Source organism: Protopterus annectens, chromosome 16.part0 (assembly GCF_019279795.1).
Source record: "Protopterus annectens isolate FY-2018-M chromosome 16.part0, PAN1.0, whole genome shotgun sequence".
Lineage (NCBI taxonomy): Eukaryota > Metazoa > Chordata > Ceratodontiformes > Protopteridae > Protopterus > Protopterus annectens.
Window position 1 is genome coordinate 564,800,509 of NC_056750.1, and position 22,439 is coordinate 564,822,947.

Below are 22,439 nucleotides of genomic sequence, written 5' to 3' on the forward strand. Positions count from 1 at the left end.
TATTATTATGGCATTAGCACCTCATCCTGAATTGGTAATCCAGTTGTTATCATGTCTACTGAAATAAAATCAAAGGACTAGTCAGCACAGGTCAGGTGTCTCATCTCATTCCCATTGTATTGCAGCATGGCTGAAGTACAACACTGTGCAGTTTAATGCTATAATATTTTCAATTACGCAGTATAAATGTGAATTACTAGGACTTTACCCCATTCATAGTTAGCAACAACTTTCGTCTATGTTCTTTGCCTAATCTACATATGAATATGTAATCACAGCTATCGGTAATTAACCTCAACATATAAAATGGCACATTGGAACCTCTACTACACTTTCACTAAATCTCCTAATACAGCTAATGGGATCATAAAACATTTTACCCTTTGACTCATGTCTTTATACTCTGGTTAGCCATTTTGATGAATTTAGACCTATTCTGTCAGCAGAATATTTCTCCTCTGAAAGTGTATACCAGCTGATAGGCGAAGATAGAACACATTGCGAGCCTTAGCAAAAGAAAAATGTAACAGCTTGTGTCAGCTTGTTCCAATTGGTTGGGATAAATAAGTTATGAACTGTGACTTCATTCAATTGGTTGGGATAAATAAAGTCATGAACTGTGACTTCATTCAGAAACAGCTAGTAAGATTTTTTTCTATGAATGTCAGTTTCTGGTAATTAAACCTATTGTGAAACTGGCTGATTAGATGCATTTGCTATAAGGAAGTATACTGTCAAAATGAGCCCAATAGTTCTGCATTCTACATAGATGTGATGACAAAAAACATATTAGGGCTTTACAGATATTCAGGGCACAAAATCATAGTTGCAGTCAGTAAGAAGAAGATCTGCTTTAAAAAACAAGATACAGCATCTCAAGTCAGCATAACAAATTGCGTATCTTTATCCTAAGTACACATTAAATTACCTTGCTTATGCTTTTTCTGTTCCTCCTCCAGTCCAGGCACACCAGGGATACCGAGGAAAGTGTTGTGAGAGTTTCCATACCAAACCAGTAATTCTTGATCTGGAGGTATTGTCTGTGGAAGAGGAAAACAAAAAAATTATAAGGCTTCTGTTGCTTTTTTTTTGTTCTTGTTTAGATCAGAACCCATGTAACCTAAACGTATTGAAGCACTTCATTATCATACTGACTATCCTTAAAGGTTAAACAGAAGCGGGATTATCTGGAAGTTAGCTGAACAGAGATGATCTGGAAGTTAGTTGCCTTTAACTTGACTCTTCTATGTGCTGACTAGTTCTGCATATCCCCCCCCCCAGTCCCCCCGGGGAGTCTTAGCTGCACCTCTTTTACATATATGATGGATATTTTCACATCCCCAAAGCATCCCTATATAACTGCTGTTCTCCTTGCGTATAGAATAGCCTAAACATGAGTGTCTGTTCATTCTGAGGGCAGCTATGGTCTTATTATTACTAAGAAATGGGAAGTTAATGTATGTTGGTACATGTATGTTCATACTTGGATGCTCCAGAACGTACTGGAATAGCCACTCTGAAACAAAACGATCCCATTGTAAGTAAAAAGAAGAAAGCAGAGAAGACGTGTGTGTGTGTGTGTGTGTGTGTGTGTGTGTGTGTGTGTGTGTGTGTGTGTGTGTGTGTGTGTGTGTGTGTGTGTCTTCATAAGACTTATGGTAGAATTATAATGTGTCTGTTTTGAAGAACAATTAAACCTGATTTTTTCACACCACTCTGCGATGTGAATTAATTCATTAAGAGTATGTATTCATTTAATATTAACATTAAATAAAATCAGCTTTATATTATTCTGTTATTATTAGGTGTATAGTGTTGTTCAGAAGTTCTAAATATTTGTGGGGTGTGACTCTAAGTTGAAAATGGATATAAAAATGGTTACTGAAGTCACAAAATGGTGTTGTTGTTTTTGGAGTTGTCATTATGAGCTCAAATGAAGAAACTTCAAGTATGTTTCATGTCTGGAAACTAGCAAACAAGAATCACATACGAGAAGTTTAAGAAAAACAGTGGAAAAGGTTAACGTAACATACTTAAAAGGAAAGCTTCCAAATGTTCTGATTCATTAACTCGTTCTTGATATGGTCGTAGTTGGAATTAAAATTCCAGGTAATGTGGATTATTTCAGGAGAAAAACACTCTTTTCTGCTATGCCTCAGTGTGAGAGAGAAGCTTTTTTTCTTTTCTCAAACTTTTACATCAGATGCAAGATTACAGCAAATGTTAATTGCCCTGCAATGCATTTACATTGGAAGCCAAATAACAGCATATGCTAATTACCCAGCGACACATTTATATCAGAAGCAAAATCACAGCGTGCACTAATTATTCGGCAACATTTATATCAGAAGCAAAATCACAGCATGCATTAATTGTTCTGCAACACGTTTATATCTCAAGCAAAAATCTCACTTCATGCTAATTAGCTAGCAACATAGTTCTATCTGGAATGGAATCATAGCATAGACTGATTTTCCAGTGATTTATTCCATAATAAATTTAATAAATTGTTTAATAAATTATATAACACAAAACATAAAATTGCAGCATTTTTATTCTGTTGTTATTAATTAAAATGTGGCTATAACAGAAGCAAAAATCCTACTCATGCTAATTATCTGACACAATATTCATATTAGAAGCAAACTCAAAACACATGCTTATTACCCAGCAGTGCATATATGCAAAACTCAGATCATGTTATATGTCATTTATTCAGCACTTAGGGGTTATCAGAAGCTAATTTTTTATAAAAATCATTCAAAACCTTTCCGGAAGATTTATCAGTGAAATGGCATGGGTAAATGAAGGCAGTCCAAGTCCAACAGAAAAGCTGCCTCTGTGACTCAGATAAATAAAGCCCTAACTGCAGTGCCAATGATCCAGGTTTGAGCACCAGATCTGAGGTTGGTAGGAGGGGAGGGGAGAGTGAGTGGCTGACATCTACTCATTCACTTCAGAGGTGGGCTGCAAAGAGGACCACCAGATGAAGAATGACATCTAGTGTATACTGGGGAACAGGTTTCCATAATTAACAGTTAAAGGACAGCATATTACAGCAGCTGGCATAGCAGCTGTGCATGTGAAAGCAGATACATGTGGCACATGTAAAGACTAGCAGGGTGTACATTGCACACTGTGGCCCAAACTCATGATAGTCATTGACATTGAGTGCATTAAAATATCTTTGTCGTCATATATGATATAAAACAGTCAACTGACTCAATTCATATGATCTGGAAAATCAGACGTCATTACTGATAAGGACTCCTCCCAAGAAAAGTTAGAGTTCACTACCGGAAGATGTAAGTGATATACCATGTAAGATATGGTGAAAAAGGGATGTGTCAGTTAGAGGACAGGAGAGATACATGCGCAGACTGAAAGTGACCAAATTAACACAAGTGGATATGGTATAACTTTTCAAATATAACAATGGCATTAACACTGCACACAAGGAAATAACAAGAGATGTTTAAATTACGTCAAGGATATGACCAAGGAAAATGTGAAAAGGTAGTTGTTTACAAAAAGACAGATGCGTGCCCAGAACAGTAAAAGTATAGATAAGGTAGTAATAATGTCTATTTTGATGCAGTTCAATAATATACAGGTAAACATATAATCGATGACATGAAAAGAGTAAGACAACAGACGGGTAGGATAAACATGTCAGCTCTGAGATCCCAGCAGTCTGTGTTCATTTTGTCCTTAACTATATGCCTCTGAACTATGGATGCAGTCATCATGATCAGAATTTTGTGAGTAATGCACTCAGACTGCCCATTCAGCACAGTAACCCCCTTTTGCATAAGCTGACATTTTGCTACTTGTGTGGCTGTGTGTCTCGGCGCATGTAAGCTGCTATACATTATCTTCCATTTAAGAACACAGTATCTAAAACATAGTGTGGAATGTCTGTTACAGCCTTAACATGTTACTCATATTAGAACAGTATTATGAAAAAAGGCTGCAAGTTTATTTTTCTACTTTTTCTTGCTAGTATGGTTAATATATCTCAAGCTGGATCTTTTAACCTTAAGAGGTAAAGTCTGTAGTGCTCCCAGGGGTAATCAGTCATGTCAGCAGTAGCAATTCTACTCTACAAGTAAAGAAGTTTGTGATACTACCTTTAGGGTAATAGACAGCAGCGTCCAGTTCTCATCTGCAAAAGGACAATACTGATAACTACAATGCATGGAGGGAAAAGAAGTCCTTGAATCAGTTAATGAACAGAACAAAGAACAATGTTGTGTTTTATAATAAAATAACCTCATTCTTACTGATGTTTCCATTAATTGGTCTATACTGATTTATTTATGAAAAGGAGCACTTAATGACACTACTTGATATACTGTGACAAGACTCTCCATGTGGAATTCACTGTCATGCTATCATCCAATTTCTGAATACTGAAGGAATGTAACCTCAGGTGCTGACAGCTGTGAATGATAAATATCTTTTAACCCCTGCAGAGTTTTTTAATGTCAAAGTTGCTGTTGTTGGGTAAAGTTAGATTAGGGGATATAATGTGGTGATGGAATGAGATGGTTTGGGGGGGGGGGTTCTTTGTCATTACAGTGAGACTTTGGATTGGAAATATTTACACTTTGTAAGCATCAGAGCAATCCTCTCCAATGTATTGCTTTCCAAGCAGAAAATGTATGTGCTGTCTTGTGTTTGAACTGCCTGAAATGTCTATGTTAGCTGGTGCTATATCCATGGATGGATATGGACTGTCAGTGTATCCATCATTAACAATTTTAAATGCTACATTTGCAATCTATTATTTGAAAAATGTATTAGTACTATGCATTTTCAGGAAATAAAAAACCCAGAACCAAGAAAATAATTGTTTTCACTTAAATGTCAGAAAAATGAATTCCCAAATCTTGGCAACACAGATGACAATGGCCTTGCATTATTCAATATAAGCATATAAAAGGTCTGAGCAACACAGGTATCCCATCATTTTTTCATAACCCTCCCCTCCTCCAAGGGAGAAGAATATCAAAACAATAGTCACTTAGTCGTTTTTACCATACCATAAAATCTGTTAATGTTATTGAATGTGGATTGTGTTGCACATCAGTAAAAGGAAATTAATAGACCGTGATATTTTAAATCAGATTAGTAACCTAGCAGAACTTGTACTTCTAAATGTGATACCTATTTTATAATGGTGCTAGTCTGTTTAATTTAGTTTCCAATTTGTCTTTATTTTGCTTATTTTTGTATGAACTACAGAATAAAAGAACATTTGTCATACTGCTATAAATTGTATATAACAACTGCTAGTACAATTCCTACAATGTCAGCACATGAAAATCAATTAACCATTTAATTCCTATAAATCAATATCTTTGAACACAACTCCACAGGAGAGGTATACCTCTCAACTCGCTAGTCTTTTGCAGAATGTCCAGACTTTCACTTCATATTGTTTGTCTGTGTGGTTTTCTGGCAAATCAGTTAGGACTGAATTCACTAAATAGTGAAAGGCATTTCAGTTTCAGATTTCATATCCATTAGAAAATGTATGGTAATATAAGACCTTTTATTCTAGCAACTTTCTAAGTTTATGACAGCAATATTTAATATCTGTCTCTATTTTGGGGTTTTGTCCCCCCATAATTTTGGCTTTCTCCAGATTTTTTGTGCTAACAGGTTGAGATGTATGAGGAGAGGTTTAGTAAGAAAGTTCATGTTTTATCTGCAAAAAGGAAAAGTACCATCCAATACCTCTTCTGTTGGACAGCACTACACTGACATGGAATTGTCTACATGACTGTGGATTGAAAAATGTAGTCCCAGCGATTCTGATATGTTGTACATACTGTTAAAACTGCTACCTCCAGGTCTAGTTATTGCGAGCATGACACTGTGTCTAAACTACAATAGTACTTCTCACATGCAACTCAGGAACTGATAGTCCAGAATAGAAATTAAGAAGTTGAATAAATTTAAGGAGTGCTACGGACCCCCTCTAACTAGATGATGCCAAGCACACCAGTTAATTAGGACATATCTGAGTCTGGCAAGAAGAATGATTGGAAACATATCAGTTAATTTCATACATTAACTAATGCTCTTTGAGACAACATTGTGAGACAGCGCACTATGTTACAATGTTGAAATGTTACAATGTGTTTAAACAACAAACACAGGAGCTTGGAAAAAATGTGTAACAGTTTGCATCACAAAAATGCTGTCATTATAAACTCTTGCTCCAAACTAGCAGTATGGTTCTTTCTTAGTTTTTTTTTTGTTTAACTTGTAGCATACCTTATTATAACTGGCACGTGGTTTGAAATATTTTACAGTGTAAAACTGTTCTTAATTAAAGTGTTATAATGGTTGATTATCAACATATTATTTTTGGTTATTAGTTGGGATGAAAAAGCTGCCCCCATAGTGCTACTAATTTATTATTTCATAAATACTTCTAGGCTAATATTAGATATCCTTTGACCAATTTATAAGATAGTGGGTGCAAGCTGAGCTTAACTTTTCATTGTAATTAAGATTCACTACTCGCCCCATTATTGTGTACATTTTTATTGTGCTCTATTTTTTTATTAAATGGGTATACACTTCACAGAACTCAGTATGTGCTGTTTACTATTATTTATTTGTAAACTACATAAGGAAAATTATCCTTTTCTGATCCTTTTCACCCATGACCAGGGCTGCAAGGGAAAGGAAAAATTACAGTGTAAATAAAAAGTTTATTGTAGCCATTTAACCATGTTTTTGGATGTGAGAGGAAGCCACAGTACCAGGAGAAAATACAAAAAGGTAATAAGAGAACAAGTAATCCAGGCAGACGATGAAGGGTGTTAACCCTGAAGCCTGAACTTGGAGATATAAGGCAAAAACTTTCACCAATAAGATATCTTAATCCATATGACAGCATCTTATGCTTCCAATTTATTACTACACTGTTGCATCATAATAGTGCTCCAGGTGCGTGGTGGTGTATGTACAAAAAAGCCACACAACCAGATGCATGTATTTATAATGTATATATCACTTCCTCATAAAGTGAAAATCATTAAAAGATGCACTAGACTTGTAGCAGGGTAGGCAATGGTGCAGTTTTTTGGTCATGTGTGTCCTCCAGTAAGCCTAGTCTAGCCCATTTTTTCAAGCTATATATGTGTGTGTGTGTATATATATATATATATATATATATATATATATATATATATATATATATATATATATATATATGTGTGTGTGTGTGTGTGTGTGTGTCTCCTGGTAACTTTGTTGAATGATAATTTGGCTGTTTAATTGATACAATTTGATCAACAGGCATGTGAGACTGACAATCCACTGGTAAGGGAATATACTCATTTCCCTGGGGATTGTGCATTCTCAGAGTTAGAATATATAATTAGCAGGGTGTGTGGGGGTGCTTGCCCCCTTGCAAAAAGTAATTTTATCTTTGTGTTTTTTTTAAGTTTTGCATGTGCCAAAATTATTTCTCTGTGAAAGCATAGTACAGTATCAGTGTGCATAATATCGATCAATTTGTTTTAGTATTATGCACGTTGGCATAAATGGTATTTGATCAATTTAATTGTATACACACACGCACATATCTGTATCTATATCTATATAGATAGATATGGATATACTTCAAAACATTGAAGCACATAAATGTTGAAAGTCTAAACATTGATTCTGAAAGATCAAATCCCAAAACATCAAAAATACAAAACACTTAATATTTTTGGCAACGGAGTAAACTTGGCTGTGCCTCCTTCACTCCCTGCAAATTGTGTATACCATTTCCCAGATCGCTCAACAGTGGGAAAAGAGCAAATTCACTGATCCTCACTGTTCACAATCTTGCACGGACTTAACTCAGCAGAAGCAATCAAATGAGTTTGGATCCCTTCTGCCAGCATACAAAAAGCATTCAGCATTGCAAATGTTTGAGTATATCTATATATATATATATATATATATATATATATATATATATATATATATAAATTCCATATATATATATATATATATATATATATTTATTTACACACACACACACACACACACACACACACACACACACTCACACACACACATATATATGTGTGTGTGTGTGTGTGTGTGTGCGCGCGCGCATGTGTGTATAAAAGAACATTTGAACATTTCTGATTTTCTGTGTGTAGATGGAGCTAAAGTTCTTTTTGAGGGTTTTAACAGGTTATTAAATAGTATATGTAGCTATAATAATAGTTAGTAGGAAAATAGCACTGGGATTGTGAGGCATGTCCACTATCAGAATAGCTACAATTTCTGATGAATTCAATTTAAAATGACAATGTTAGAAAGTACTTTAATTTGCTAATTTCAAAAAAATTATTTCTGTCCAATACACAAGAGTAGCATCAGGTAGTCCTACATAAAAGTCGAACCAGTAGCTGATGGTGAGTGAGAACAGTAGCATGTAATAGATAAAATGGATAATTCTTTAATTCAGAGCTAAGGATTCCATATATAAATCTGACAGACTATCTAATATAGGAATCTGACCTCTTAGTAAAGCTTTTCTTGTAAGGTAAGAGCCGTTTAACCTTACTAGGTAAATGGAAGACGAGTTTAAACAATATTCTCCGTATCATCAGTTCTTACGCAGTTCTTCTTTGAGTGAGCGTTCAGCATTTTGCATTATTATCCACATTTTCTAGCCATCCCCACTTCTTATAACCTATTATTTAGAGATCTGTGAAGTATTTATAAGCCAAATTCTATAGTAAGATAAACTTCTTTGTTAAGCAACCATTCACTTATGTGGCAGAGTATAGTTTACCACTGTCTAATTTAAATGTTGTCCTGCCATCACCAATACCTTGCTTATGGCGTACAGAAGGAATACCCCAAGTAAAACAGAAAGAAAGAAAAAACAATTATCAGAAATACTTATCATATTCAACACATTTATACAGCACATGTCCTGGAAAGCAAATATCACATCAACAGGACCAGAGAGTAATGAGGGCCATTACTAAGGTACAGCTTACATGAAATGGCCCAGTTTATATTCACTGACCTTCCCAAGTAAAGAATATGCAGAACCCTTGGGTATGACTATAGAACTAATGTGAAAGTAATACAATATAATATATCATATATAAAGTGATATAACGTGTGTGTGTGTGTGTGTGTGTGTGTGTGTGTGTGTGTGTGTGTGTGTGTACATCTGCCTATCTACATTGTCATAGAGACAACTGTAATATATCTAAGAGAAATCTCACTTACACTAATTTTACATTATTAATATTTGGATTGGACCTCCTTCTGTGTCTCTGATAGCACATGTATTACATATGTTATAGATTATTTGCGTGTACTCAGATATCATTTGCGATGGATGCTAGTTTGATTCCTACTATTGCTAAGTTATCACCTAAAGATGTGATTTTTGTGTTTTTGTAGCATTAAACTGCCATAGTCTTCATGAACAGAGTTAAATATGTACAGCTATTCTGTGGTCCAATTGTCTGATGCTAGTATTCATTTCCTACTGCATCATGAAGCGTACGAGAGCACCACATTCCTACTTCCTGTTAATACATCTACTAAATGGTGTTACCACTTACAAGCCAAATGTTTTATAAAGCTAACCAAGCAAGTCAGTAGTAGTGTATCTTGGTTTAGAGAGTAAAAACTAGCGTCCTTGTGGCATCTCATTTTAAGGCACCCTTGCATGCGATAAGTAGACATGCAGTGATGATTACATATGCAATGCCAATATGTACACAGGGAATTTGCTGTACTTTACTAAGAGGCACCTTCATGTGCCTGGGCTTTAAGTACAGAAAATATTGATCTTTGGTGTGATTGATTTGTAGTATTTAGAGCAAAGCTTGAAAGAGCTAGCATTTATGGCATAAGAAGCATGTATAATCACATGAGCAAAAAAAATAATATAAAAAGGCAGGTGGTACTTTTACCTTCAGAGAGAATTCACTAAATCTGTATTTCTCATTTTTCCTCTGTCGCGTTTTCTTCCAATTAGTCAGTACTGAGAACTTTATGGAAAGGACACCATAAAATAAAACTACATTGTTTAATTTTTTTTCTGTATAAATATTTGCCAGCATAGTTGTCTTTAATATACCTCTGACTAAATGTAAAGTGTTTTAGAAGCAGTACTATTCTTCTCAAGTAAATCTATATAAAATACAGTATATATATTTTAAGGTGTGTATTATTCCTTTGTATTACTGGCATGTGTAGGTGTTTTTCAAACACACTGCATCTGCTGTTGCAATATATCTCATACAGAAACAATATATTCTACCTGCTTCAGACTTATTTTATTGTATGCATGTGTTAAATACATAAATCAGGACAGAAATGTCCCTTTTGAGGAGTGATCCAGGGACACTGAATAGGTGACTTGATCAGAGTCACATACCAGGCAAATAGAGGTGAAAGGAATCAAACCATGTACCCTGGACTATAGAAGGCACCTTACTAGTAAATCAAAGCCTTAATCCTCTCCACTAACTGACAATACTCTCTTTTTACTAAAATAACTATGCTGTCACTTGCAAAAAACTTTAACCCCAGGTACAAATGCAAGTTTCAAAAACAGACAAGATGTAATAAATAAAGATCCTCTTATTATATAAATAATATTTATAGCAACAACTGGGAGAGTGAATTAATAAATACAAACAAAAAGTACCTTACAGTGAGACTAAGTAATGCACCAGTTTTCTTTAAAGGTTTAACCCAGAAATTGAGAACGCTCAGTTTCTCATTCACATTTCCAGGAATCCCTTTGCTATTTATTTCTGTTAGGTCAGGTTTCAATATCCAAGGGTGGCCGCGGTGGTGCAGCGGTTAGCATTGCCACCTCACAGCAAGAGGTTCTCCAGTTCGATCCTCGGCTGGGGTGCCTTTTGTGCGGAGTCTGCATGTCCTCCCTGTGGTCGCGTGGGTTTCCTCTGGGTGCTCTGGTTTCCTCCCACATTCCAACGATATGCTATAGGTGGATTGGACACTCTAAATTGGCCCTAGGTGTGAGTGTGTGCATGTGTGTGCCTTCTGTGGAAGGTTGGGTGCTGGGCTGGCAACTCAACACCGTAAAACTCCACTGCCAATCATGAGCAGACAGGTGATCCGCTGTGGTGACCCCTAACAGGGAAAAGCCGAAAGAAGAAGAAGGGTTTCAATATCCACAGCAGATGCCCAGCTTGGAACTGCAAAGTGTAAATAGTCCCTCTCTAACAGAATATTTAACATTGCTTAAACTAGTCAGGTAACAGAGCAACAAACCAGACTGCAACAACCAGAATGCTTATCACATGAGTAGATTTTCATGACTCTTCTCCATTAGTAGACTATTTGAGTACTATGGTTAATATGTTTAAAGATGGATAGCTTGACTTGGTTGGTGAGTGAGTGAGTGAGTGAGTGAGTGAGTGAGTGAGTGAGTGAGTGAGTGAGTGAGTGAGTGAGTGAGTGAGTGAGTGAGTGAGTGAGTGGGTATTTTTGATAACCATGTGAGAAAGGGAACACAGATTTCCATTCATGCTGTTCCTTAGTCTATCTTAGATTTGCTAGGTTTCCCTATGATAAAAACCATATGGCAACACTGAGGAGTTCCTTTTTCTATTGGTACTGGAAGGAACATGGTCCAGTGAAAGCCTTGTCCTCTCCCTGTACAAGGTTCCCAACAGCTGAATAGTATATTCAAATCTAGGGCTGACTGATGTGGCTGAGACTTCGGTTTCTCAGTGAGTTTACAGATACTTTTAATTTCAAAAGCATGACAGTTCAGTAGAATCCCATTACAAGCCTGAGTATCAAATGATCTTATCTCATTTAGAGAACTCAAGAAAAACAAAGTGCATCTTATACAAGCTTACTCAAATGCAGCCACACACATAAAACAACTGAGATCTGAACTGCAAATATCTATTTCTTGCATTTTCCCAGCCCCACCATGTCTATCATTTGGTTCTGCATCTACCATTTGCACACTAACTTCTAGCACTGATAAGCAGATATAGACCTTACTGGCAGAGTCCTGTACAGAAACATTGCACCAATGGATTCAATCCAATGTGATAAAAAGGAATAAAGTCTAATACTGATGCACTGGTGTGAGGAAGTTTGAGAGGGAAGTGCACTCTCTCTCTCTCTCTCTATATATATATATATATATATATATATATATATATATATACATATATATATATCTTTTTTTTTTTTTTTTTTTTTTTTACCATATTGTACTGTCTTTGTCATTTCATATTATGAAAAACTGGGGTGATGTTTCTTGGTAGGCTGCAAGTATAAATAAAATTAACTGAAAAGTTCTTTAATCTACCTATAGTTCAAACCACTAAAATAGCAAGAATAGGCAGTGACAGGGGAAACTATCCCAAATATTTAGTTAGTTACTTCATCAATTAACTGAGTAAGCCTCCTTTCTGGTGTAATCTGGGAGCACTCTCTGATTAAATGGCTTCCCTGGAATAATACATTTTTTAAGTGGAAACTGAAGGAATTGAACTCAAGACTACAAGATAAAGTTCAATAGCAAGCCTTAGCTATCTGTACCAAATATGAAAAAGTCAGCAGACAGGCTTTAATTCTAACAATCGAGAAAGAAAAGATGGTGTCTAAGACATGCAACCTTTTGAGGCAGGCTGATAATTCCTCTTGCTTATGGAATAAAGGTAACTTCTGAACAAGTCAGATGAAGTAAGATTAAGATACAAGCTAGCCGTCTCTAATATGTCTGGTAAAACTATCATCAGCTTAGACAATTGTGTGGACACTATCCATCTCCTTTAGTATACGAGACTCAGGTAAGCATTTAAGTTTTAGCAGCTACACAACTGCTCAGACAACATAAAAAGGAAATGTAGTGAAATACTGAAATTGTTTTACACTAAAATTTAGCTCAGATTAATTTATTTATCTAACACAAAATATCAAATGAGGAAAGCAATTTTATAATGTTCAAGATAGCCTCAGGATAGACTTTGGTCTTAATTACCTAAAGCCTGTGGTGTTAAAAAGGTTACATAGATATAAAGAACTATAAATTACCCAGTTTTTAGGCTGCAGTGTTATTTCACCTGGAATAATTTGATAACCGAACAAATGCACATCATTCATGCACTTCTAACAGAAAGGCATTAATTCAATCAACTGAAAACTAAGTGCTGCTGTTAGGGTTGATATGGTCCCCAAATCTGATGTCATGTCACATACGCCTAAACCATTCATGTAGAACACACACTGATGAATGCATCTACAACCTACTACAGTGCAAGATTAACAGGTGCTACAGATGACGAATAGTACACTGAATTAATTGGCATACTAATGTATGCTGTGCTTCAGACATGACCTAATTTGTAGGGTACCTTGAGAATTTAGTAAATGTATGTATGTTGGCAGGGGTTTGTTGGCACTTCCTAAATAAACAATAATGCTTTAAAATGATATTTGGCATTGTTTTTCTGCATTTCATGAATAGTAGGCATTTTGCATCCACATAAATGGTTTGTACCACTGTCTTCTGACACATAATATAACAAATTATTGGTTTAATTCATGGCAAATGCAGCAATTTATAGTTTTTCCTGCCCCCCCCTCAAGAAACAGCATAACTATACAAGTCTAGACCTTCATCCTGTTGGGAATCACAGAAACCTCAATACATTACCTGTCATATAATTTCTAAAAAAAAAAAATGTAATTTACTTAAGCAAAAAGATCTAATGGAGAGGCAGCCAATATTAGATGCATTTAAGAATCTCACCTCAATAGCTTTGTAAAATATGCTGTTTCCAATCTGAACTACCTCGAGATTCTGCTCTTGTTCATTACGGGCGCATTTAATGTAAGTCATCCAGCTCCGATGGTCCTCTTGACTGGCATCAATAAAGTAGCGCACAGTACCATCTTCATTAAAGACCTAATTTACAAGAAAACATTCACATGCTAATTATAACTGTTAAGTAGCAATGGTGCTTAAATTGGATTAGTGAGTAGCTGGCTGAATGTTTGGTAGTGAGGGAGAACTGTAATTAGGAAGTTAATTGTGGTAGTGCTAATAACTGCATTATAGGATATTATCACCAGACAAGGATGACACATAACTATTTGTTACAGGTAGACAGGAAAGTTAAACTGGGGCACAGCCAGCCAACCTACTTAAACAAAGGATTACAAAATATAAGCGGTTCTCTACTGCATATAGCATTTCAAACTCAAGTTATAATGGGTGAGGCATTTCTTTTCAGTTCAGCCTTTGCATGTTCATTACTGGAACATTTTCACATCATTGAGTAACAGCCTATGCACTGTCTGCTGTGGAATGAAAAGGCAATTCTCTTATAAGTCACAGCTAACCACGAAATCTGCAACACCAATAATGACAGCAGCACTGTTTTCTTCTCTGCAACATCTTGTTTTCTGCAAATATTTTGTATCAGGGGGTTTATATTAAGAGACTAGGATGTAACTTAAGGGAAACTGTTTGTGAATGTATCTGCCCCTTTGTGCATGTTAAAATACACATAGTCTAAATAATCTAGCATTTCATACCATGTGGCTGTAAAGAGGAGTGTCAGTTGTCATGCATGTAGCAGACAAAAAATATTCTAGTTAAACTGTGAAAAATTATCAGAAATTGTTTAACAGCTGCCTTATTCTAAAGTTTAGTTCTGCTGCTTACAATTTTTTTAGAAGTTACAGCCCAAGTGTGATACCACTCTTACCCCTTTAGCAATCTATCTTTGTGTTGGATTTCACTCCAAGAAAGTACTGAAACAGTTATAAGTTAAAACATAAACAAAATGTTACTTATCTTTACCCTCAGAAGTCCTCCCATCATATGAACATTTAGAGACAAGTGAGAACCTTAAAAATACATAGTTTAAAATTGTCTGCTCAGATATACAGTAATATGTGATATGTTGTCCTGAGGAATAAAGCAGTTACATCTATTATTTTCTTATACAAAACTTATTTTAGTCACCAAAATGACAGAATGAGCCATTTACAATTATAATATTTGAACTTAAAAATGTAACAGAGGAGAGTGTGTTCATTGTTGTTAGGTGAAGTACTCCAGTGAAACACAGACTTCTCAAATGGTTGTTGCTGCCAATGTGTTCAGTGTTATTGTACCAGGCTGTGCTAATGTATATTATTTCCAGACAGTTATCTAAAGTAACTCTAGGATGTGAGCTTCAGGGATCTATAAACACAGACACACAGACACACATACACATACACACACACACACACACACACACACGCGCGCATGCACACACACGCACACGCGCAAGCACACACATGTGTGTGTGTGTGTGTGTGTGTGTGTGTGTGTGTGTGTGTGTGTGTGTGTGTGTATGTTTTATATATATATATATATATATATATATATATATATATATATATATATATATATATATATATATATAAACACACTGCTATTATTATTGGTCAGGTTTGTGGGTTTTGTAGCTTGAGAAGTTTATGAAAAGGCTCTGGCTCAGTACAACTTCCTTGGACAGCACTTCTGAAACAGATCTTGCATGTTTTTATGCATTTGTCATTATAATAGGAGAGTTGGCAGCCTTGTCAAGTGGTTAATCTGCAAACAGTCTGCATGCTGTAGATTTGGTTCAATTCCAGCAACATCCACCTGCAACCTGTACAGACAGTGGACCCTGTTCTGATAAACGAAAACACAGACAAGAGTTTTGTTACTTGATCTAGTCTGTTTGAGGTTCTGCAAGAATGCTTTTGTCTGTCACACTGGAATACTAAAGTGACTCCTGGACCACTCACTCCCTATCTTTCATATGATCTCAAAAATGTTATTTTATTATAAATACTTATTAATTGTCCATAAAAATAATTACTTACATTACTTTTTATGTGGATCAGCATGTGTAAGCTGTTAAAAAATAAATTTGAGAACAATGCTCATTTGTTACTGAAAATGTTTACACAAGTTAATAACTTTGACTAGTTCTTTGATCTATAATTCTCGAGTAAGTACGGCAAACAATTTACACTGTTTTGCATTGTGTTTTGATATAAGAAACTACAAAAAGTGATCAAAAAGTGTTAAAGAATAAAGGCAATTCTGATCATCAATAATGAAAAAATATATTACTAAATTCACATGTAGGATCATTTTAACATAATTATTGTAAATTACTGAGATACTGTTCATTACAGAGGTATGTACTTTTAATCACCTGAAATAAAACTATTGTTGGATAGTTTTTCATTTAAACCGATGATACAAGAGCTGGGGAAGAGATCTATAAGCTGCAGCATACCTTAGGAATACAACTATACCCATCAAAAGGGTAGTTGAAAGGAAAAGTGATATACTGAATACAAATGTAACTTTAATCAGTAAAACTGTAACATATGACATCCCATAGTGTATGAATCTGAAGCTCTGTTTTGTTTTGTCATTGTCATTATTATAATGAATTATGTTTTCAAGAAAACACAATTTATCCATTTTAGATTTCATCTGACTAACTTGTTAATTCCTGCTATGAACATGTCTGCTTCTGACTACTGACATCACAGCCCATTATCAAGAAAATTGTTTTGTTGGGTCTGGTAGAAAATGACAATATCAGAAAAAACACAGAACATCAGCAGGCGTACATGAAGTGCAAGGAAACATGCATATGCTAATATGTAAATTATATGAATGTTTCAAAATGTGAATTCGGAATATTATTTTGCTAATAATGCAGTAACTTCTGCGTGTAGTCTCTGCTTCACTATGAAGGAAAAAATCTTAAATTGCACATATTTGTCGTACAATTACAGATTATAGTTCTCCAAAATATTAGTAGTTTTTAAACCAATAACGTATCTTACTTACACTCTCAGTTATCCGCTAAACGAATAAAAAGGTTTAATATTACTGGGGTTCCAATGAATTAGCGTTCGGTTTCCACTGTGCTTTTATGTGTGAATGTTGTACCCAGTTTAGAGCTTATTGTTTTAATTAGACAGTTATAATTAAACGTTATCTTGCCCTTTTAACTTACCTCCCACATAAGGTTATTGTTCTTACAGAGGTCCACGTGTTCAGAGGAGATGACTCTACCGGTGAAAGGTCCCATTTCAGTGCCAGCTTTGATCCAGGTCTTGGAGAAAATCCCCAGTCCTTCTCCAGGGATGGAACTCTGAGCTATGATGACCTCGGAGGGGAGAACCAAGCTGGACAACTTCTGCACCTCTGTATAGAAAGACAAACACTTTCAGAAAATATCCCAAATATGAATTATGTGCTTATTTTATTTTCTAGTGCTGTAAAACTCGTGAATATATCTTAGTAAAACTGTCTGACTTTATTTGTAAAGATACAGGTCGTTGTGTGAAACAAAAGTTGTTCTTATGACATTTAAATAATGAAATCAAACGTTCTCGATAAGTTCACGTGTTCAGCTGTGTAAAGTGAATCTTTTCACACAGCAAGGTTAAACTCTACGCATACAAAACACTAAAGAACTAAAAACTGCGGTACTAGTTAAACATTGCATCTCATATACCAAATGTGGTATTTATTCATTTTTAACAACACATCAGTAACAGTTACACAGTAAAAGTCAACTTGAATTTTCCAAGTGAAGGTTAGGCAAGCCCTGTTCTGTTGTAATGAAAGGGGGAAACAAGTAGGAAGGCTGCGCAAATGTGTGCCCTGACCTAGATATATGGTGGAAACCTTTGTTGCATTTTGATTGGGCTATTTTCTGGAAATTAAAGTTGACAATTGGTTTTTATCCACAGCCGAAGTTACCATTGAAATATTAAAAAAGGAAATGTGTTTGAAGAAGTAGCCTGGAAAGGGAGGGTAAACTGGTGTCTATTTCATCCCAAGCAACAATTTGTCATGCTGTTAAACTGATCTGCATTCATTAAACTCAGCTAGAAAGAAATTGCTAATTCTAAATTCATTAGCCCTTTAAGAACGGTGTAGCAATAAATTTTGCCTCAATGCAGGGAGAACTTGTTTAAAAAGGCCGAGGAATTCTTGCACAAAATGGGAGAGATTAGATGGTTGACATAATATGAATGGAAATGGAATTAGTCTTCATGCCAAATTAAGAGAGGAACAGAAATCTTAAAGAGAAAAAGAAAGAGAACTCCCATAGATGCCAGAAAGGGGAGCGAGATTGTTCAGAGATTGATGAATGGGGGATAGGAACTTGAGACATCTTAAAGAAAAGAAGTTTTTTTTTTCTTTTTTTCCTGGCTTCTGGTTTAAGTGGGAACTTTCGCGGGTCAAGCCCAAGTTAACTAAATGAATTTAAAGCTCTTCTTTTGGAGTCAACTGCTATTACACGCCTAATAAGCCCCCAAATGCCAGGGGCTCGATGCTTAAATGGACCAAATTAGGTCAGATAAGTGAAAAAAGTGGGAAATGGTGTGAGACTGAGAGTGGGAAAGTCAGCAGAGACCTTGGGAAGGAGATGGAACACAAAGTATATTACATGGCTACGCTAAAGTTTTCAAAAGCTGTATTAATCCTGGGTTACTTTCAAACAAGAGAGCGCCTCTAATATTGCATTCATTTTATTCCACATTTTTAACGCAATTGAAAATGGATAAAGTATGTCAGGTCCTGAGCGCAGAGTAAGAAAATGTTAACAAACCTTAAAAAACAGGAAAAGGCAGAAATCTGCACAGTATTTAGCGCAGTGTATGTCGCATCTTAGAAACACAAGTAGAATAATTTCAGTTTCATTTTACTCCATATGAAAAATCTTTCTCTTTAAGTTCGTACCGAAGTAAGTATTTGCGGTTTGTTAAGCAAGTTGTAAAAATTAAAGAATAGCTTTGATGTTAACTTACTGTTGACTGATATATGCTTTTAAGTTAGACTAGAGCTGTTTGTTTCTGCGGGTGTGAGTAGGCATCATAACAAGTCTTGAGTTAAAAAAACTTATTTTGAGCTGAGTTTTCATATCTCTTGCCTGGTAACAATCTTTCTTACCCTTCCAATATGAGTCATTTTGGAGAAGTGTGAGTGTGCGTGTGTTATCTTATCCTGACCTCTAAGCGTTTTGAATGTCACCAACAGAACATCCTTCTGCATTCGTTTTTATATTGTCCTCTTAATGGTTTATTTTACAACAGCAACAGCAAATGAAACTGGAAACAGTATTCGTATCTACCATATATGTTATACACAATGATAAATAGAGAGATTGATTGATAATACACCCAAGCAAGCAAGCGCTCACAATATATACATATATATATATATATATATATATATATATATATATATATATATATATAAACACACACGAATATATGTATGTATATATATATATATATATATATATATATATATATATATATATATATACATACTCACGCGCACGCGCGTGTGTGTTTGAGGGTCACTTCTCGTCTGAATTAGGGACAAACCTCGTCAGAATTAGGGAAAAATCCAGAAATAATCAGAGACAATATCGGGGGCACTTTCTTAAAATGTTACAACCAACTTCAGATGTTGACAAAATAAGAGTGCGAATTAATATACATTTTCTGAAGTAAAATAAGTCTACCTACCCCTCTAATTATTGTCATTATTCGCCTAAATATTCTTCACTACCTTTCTCCAAAGTTACAGAATTTGGAAAGGATTAAGAGGGACAGAGCTAAAATTTGAGTCAAAATCAGGAATAATTCAGTGTTTAGTGTGCGCGCGTGTGTGTACATATACATTATTTTCTATTTGGAGTGTATATACATCAGTCATACTGCACAACTTATAGCATATAATTATTTGCATACGTGTGTGTGTGTGTGTGGACTCACATGCATACACACACACACATATATATATATATATATATATATAATACACGCACGCATATAAACATTAACAGACATGCGCACACAAATACAGAAGACGCAAAGCTTGCTACACACATTTATGCTGCGTTTTTTTCAATATTTTACATTAGGCACCGGTGGTATATACTTACCCCCAGAGAATGACTGAGCAAGCACTTCAGCTGTAAAGGCAGTTTTAGGGTGAGTGTGGCTACTGCTACCGCTGTGGCTAGTTTTCTCCTCAAAGAGCTGCTCGCCAAGGACGTTTCTCCACCTGCCATACAGGAAACTGTGCAGGATGTCCGAGGTGATAATCTCAGCCAGGGAGAGGCCTGGCTGCTTCAGGGCAGACTTCAACGTGAGTGTCTCTGCTGGAAGCACTGATCCCATGGCAGTCCCTTGTCAGCGAACAGCAGCGTACAAAACACACACACAAAAACACAAAGAGAAGCTCCACTGGAAACAAAACAAAGGGTAGGCAAGAGTAAAAACAGTTTTGTATGTCTCAAAAAGTGTGGTTGTCTCTTCCCTGTAGTTATTTTTGTTGACTTAAGGAGCAGACTTTCTTGCCAACATCCCTTCCTGTGAGACACTAAACCTGAGAAAATTCCCCCTTATCAAAATCTCAGCTCTCTTTATATGTGCTTAAGTGACCCTCCTAATTGGTTATTAATGACCCCCTGACGTTGTAGGATAGACTTGTTCTACCAGAAAGAGCCAAACCTTTATAAAGAACCCCCTGGGAGGAGTACACCACACACACACACACACACACACACACACACACACACACACACACACGCTACCAGCCACCTTGCTGTCATCATGCTTATCTTCCCAGACTGAACCCACCACAGAGATGAAACCTTTACACCTGCTACTACAGTCAACAGATCGACCTCAAACCCATCATCTTGCAGTCAACATATATTAAGTGCAATTTGAAGACCATCCTAAATTAAAAAAAAAAAAACATTTTATTTTTCATCAACGCTGAATCAAGGAACAATATTTACACCCCTCCAGAGCGTATACGAACCTAATACGAGGTTTGTCAGAAGTGCACAGCAGCTGCCTTGTTCCTACTGTTCTTTGTAAACAGAATTGGTTTTGAACTGGCCAGAGGACACTGATTACAGAAAAGGGGACAAGGAAATATAACCATGAATGCATCCACACTCAGAGCCTAGTGTTTCTCGGAAATCTGTTTGCAGCAGAAATTTCTTGGTAGTTTTCTCTTATAGTCAAATGTATGCATCTGATAGCATTTGAGAGCAATTTCCTAAAAGTGCACAAGAAACAATGTCCTGCGGCTAAGAAAAAGAAAGAGAGAGAGAAAAAAAAGTCAGTTTGGACCACACAGCGCGCGCGCGACACACACACACACACACACACACACACACACACACACACACATACACGTGTCCTAAAGAATAAGTATATATTATTTCTAAAGTATTGCATGTTGCCTATCAATTTTTGTCACTGCTCGCCGATATTGTGTGTAACTTACTGTTTCATCCCTTTTACAAGCCTAATAACCTGACATGCTACAGCGAAAATAAGGGAAAAATAAAATGCACTGATGTTTTGAAACTTCTATAGTTGGACGTTGTCTCTACATAAACCTGTCGGAAAGTGTGCGAAGACACCTGACGAGGGGAGACCAGGACGCTTGTGGTAATACACATACAGGTACATCCCGCAGCACCGAAGCCCTGTATGCAGAACTGAATACTTCCTTCCCAATAATTCAGAGTCCAGAATATAACTTACCCAATAACCTCCATACCCTCTCCAACACACTACCAAGTCGGAAGGGGTAACAACAGTATGGAGTTAAGCAAAGCATAGCAGACATTTTTTTCATTTAAATTGGCTACACACACGTGTGTGTGTAAAAAAATAAAAAAGAATATATATATATACACACACCTTGAAGGTATTTTATTTTACCAGCAAATCTTGTAACTAAATTGACTGCTGTTGAGTAACAACTCAACAACTTAATTTTTCAATGCAAAACAAAAATGGAACCTTTAGAAATAAACTAACAAAGATTCTAAAGCCTTTTGTTTGATTAATACTGTATAATGTGTTGTTAAAACGATATTATTCGAAAATGCTCATGTGAAACACTTCTCGAAGTTTACCGTTAATAAAGCGCTATTTCTAAAAATTATGAAGTTTTTAGAAAACTGTATTAATGCACAGTTATGGAAGTCTGTGCACACAGTTCCCATATTCTGTGATACACATTGACTGACTTTCAAAAGTCCTAATAAAGTGTCAGAAAGAGGAAGATTTTCTTATTTTTTATTAGGGTATGTCATCAGATATTACAGCTAGAGATAGTGATTTTGTGTGTGCGCTGTAGTTCAGAGTTTTATGCAGGGAGGGACAAATTGCGTTTAATGAATTAAGAACATTGGTTTACCAAGGAAAATACGGGTAAATCTGAGTGTAAAAATCTTGGCAGTTGATAGGTTTAGTAGTGACAACAAGCATCAGCATCACTTATCACAGGAAGCCCCTAATGTTTTTGACCTGGTTCTACGCTACTT

At 35.9% G+C, this 22,439-nt stretch overlaps 1 protein-coding gene across 1 annotated transcript in view; it reads right to left on the minus strand.

Annotated features, from left to right (window-relative positions):
• Positions 1-20,572, minus strand: part of PRDM12 (PR/SET domain 12) — a 42,421-nt gene extending 21,849 nt beyond the window's left edge. The window contains exons 1-4 of the mRNA XM_044058839.1: positions 20,028-20,572; positions 17,076-17,266; positions 13,802-13,957; positions 929-1,040 (exon numbers count right to left, since the gene is read on the minus strand). Coding sequence (XP_043914774.1) covers positions 929-1,040; positions 13,802-13,957; positions 17,076-17,266; positions 20,028-20,265 — 697 coding nt within the window. The 5' untranslated portion in view covers positions 20,266-20,572. The remainder of the gene's footprint in view (positions 1-928; positions 1,041-13,801; positions 13,958-17,075; positions 17,267-20,027) is intronic.
• Positions 20,573-22,439: the final 1,867 nt, after the last annotated feature.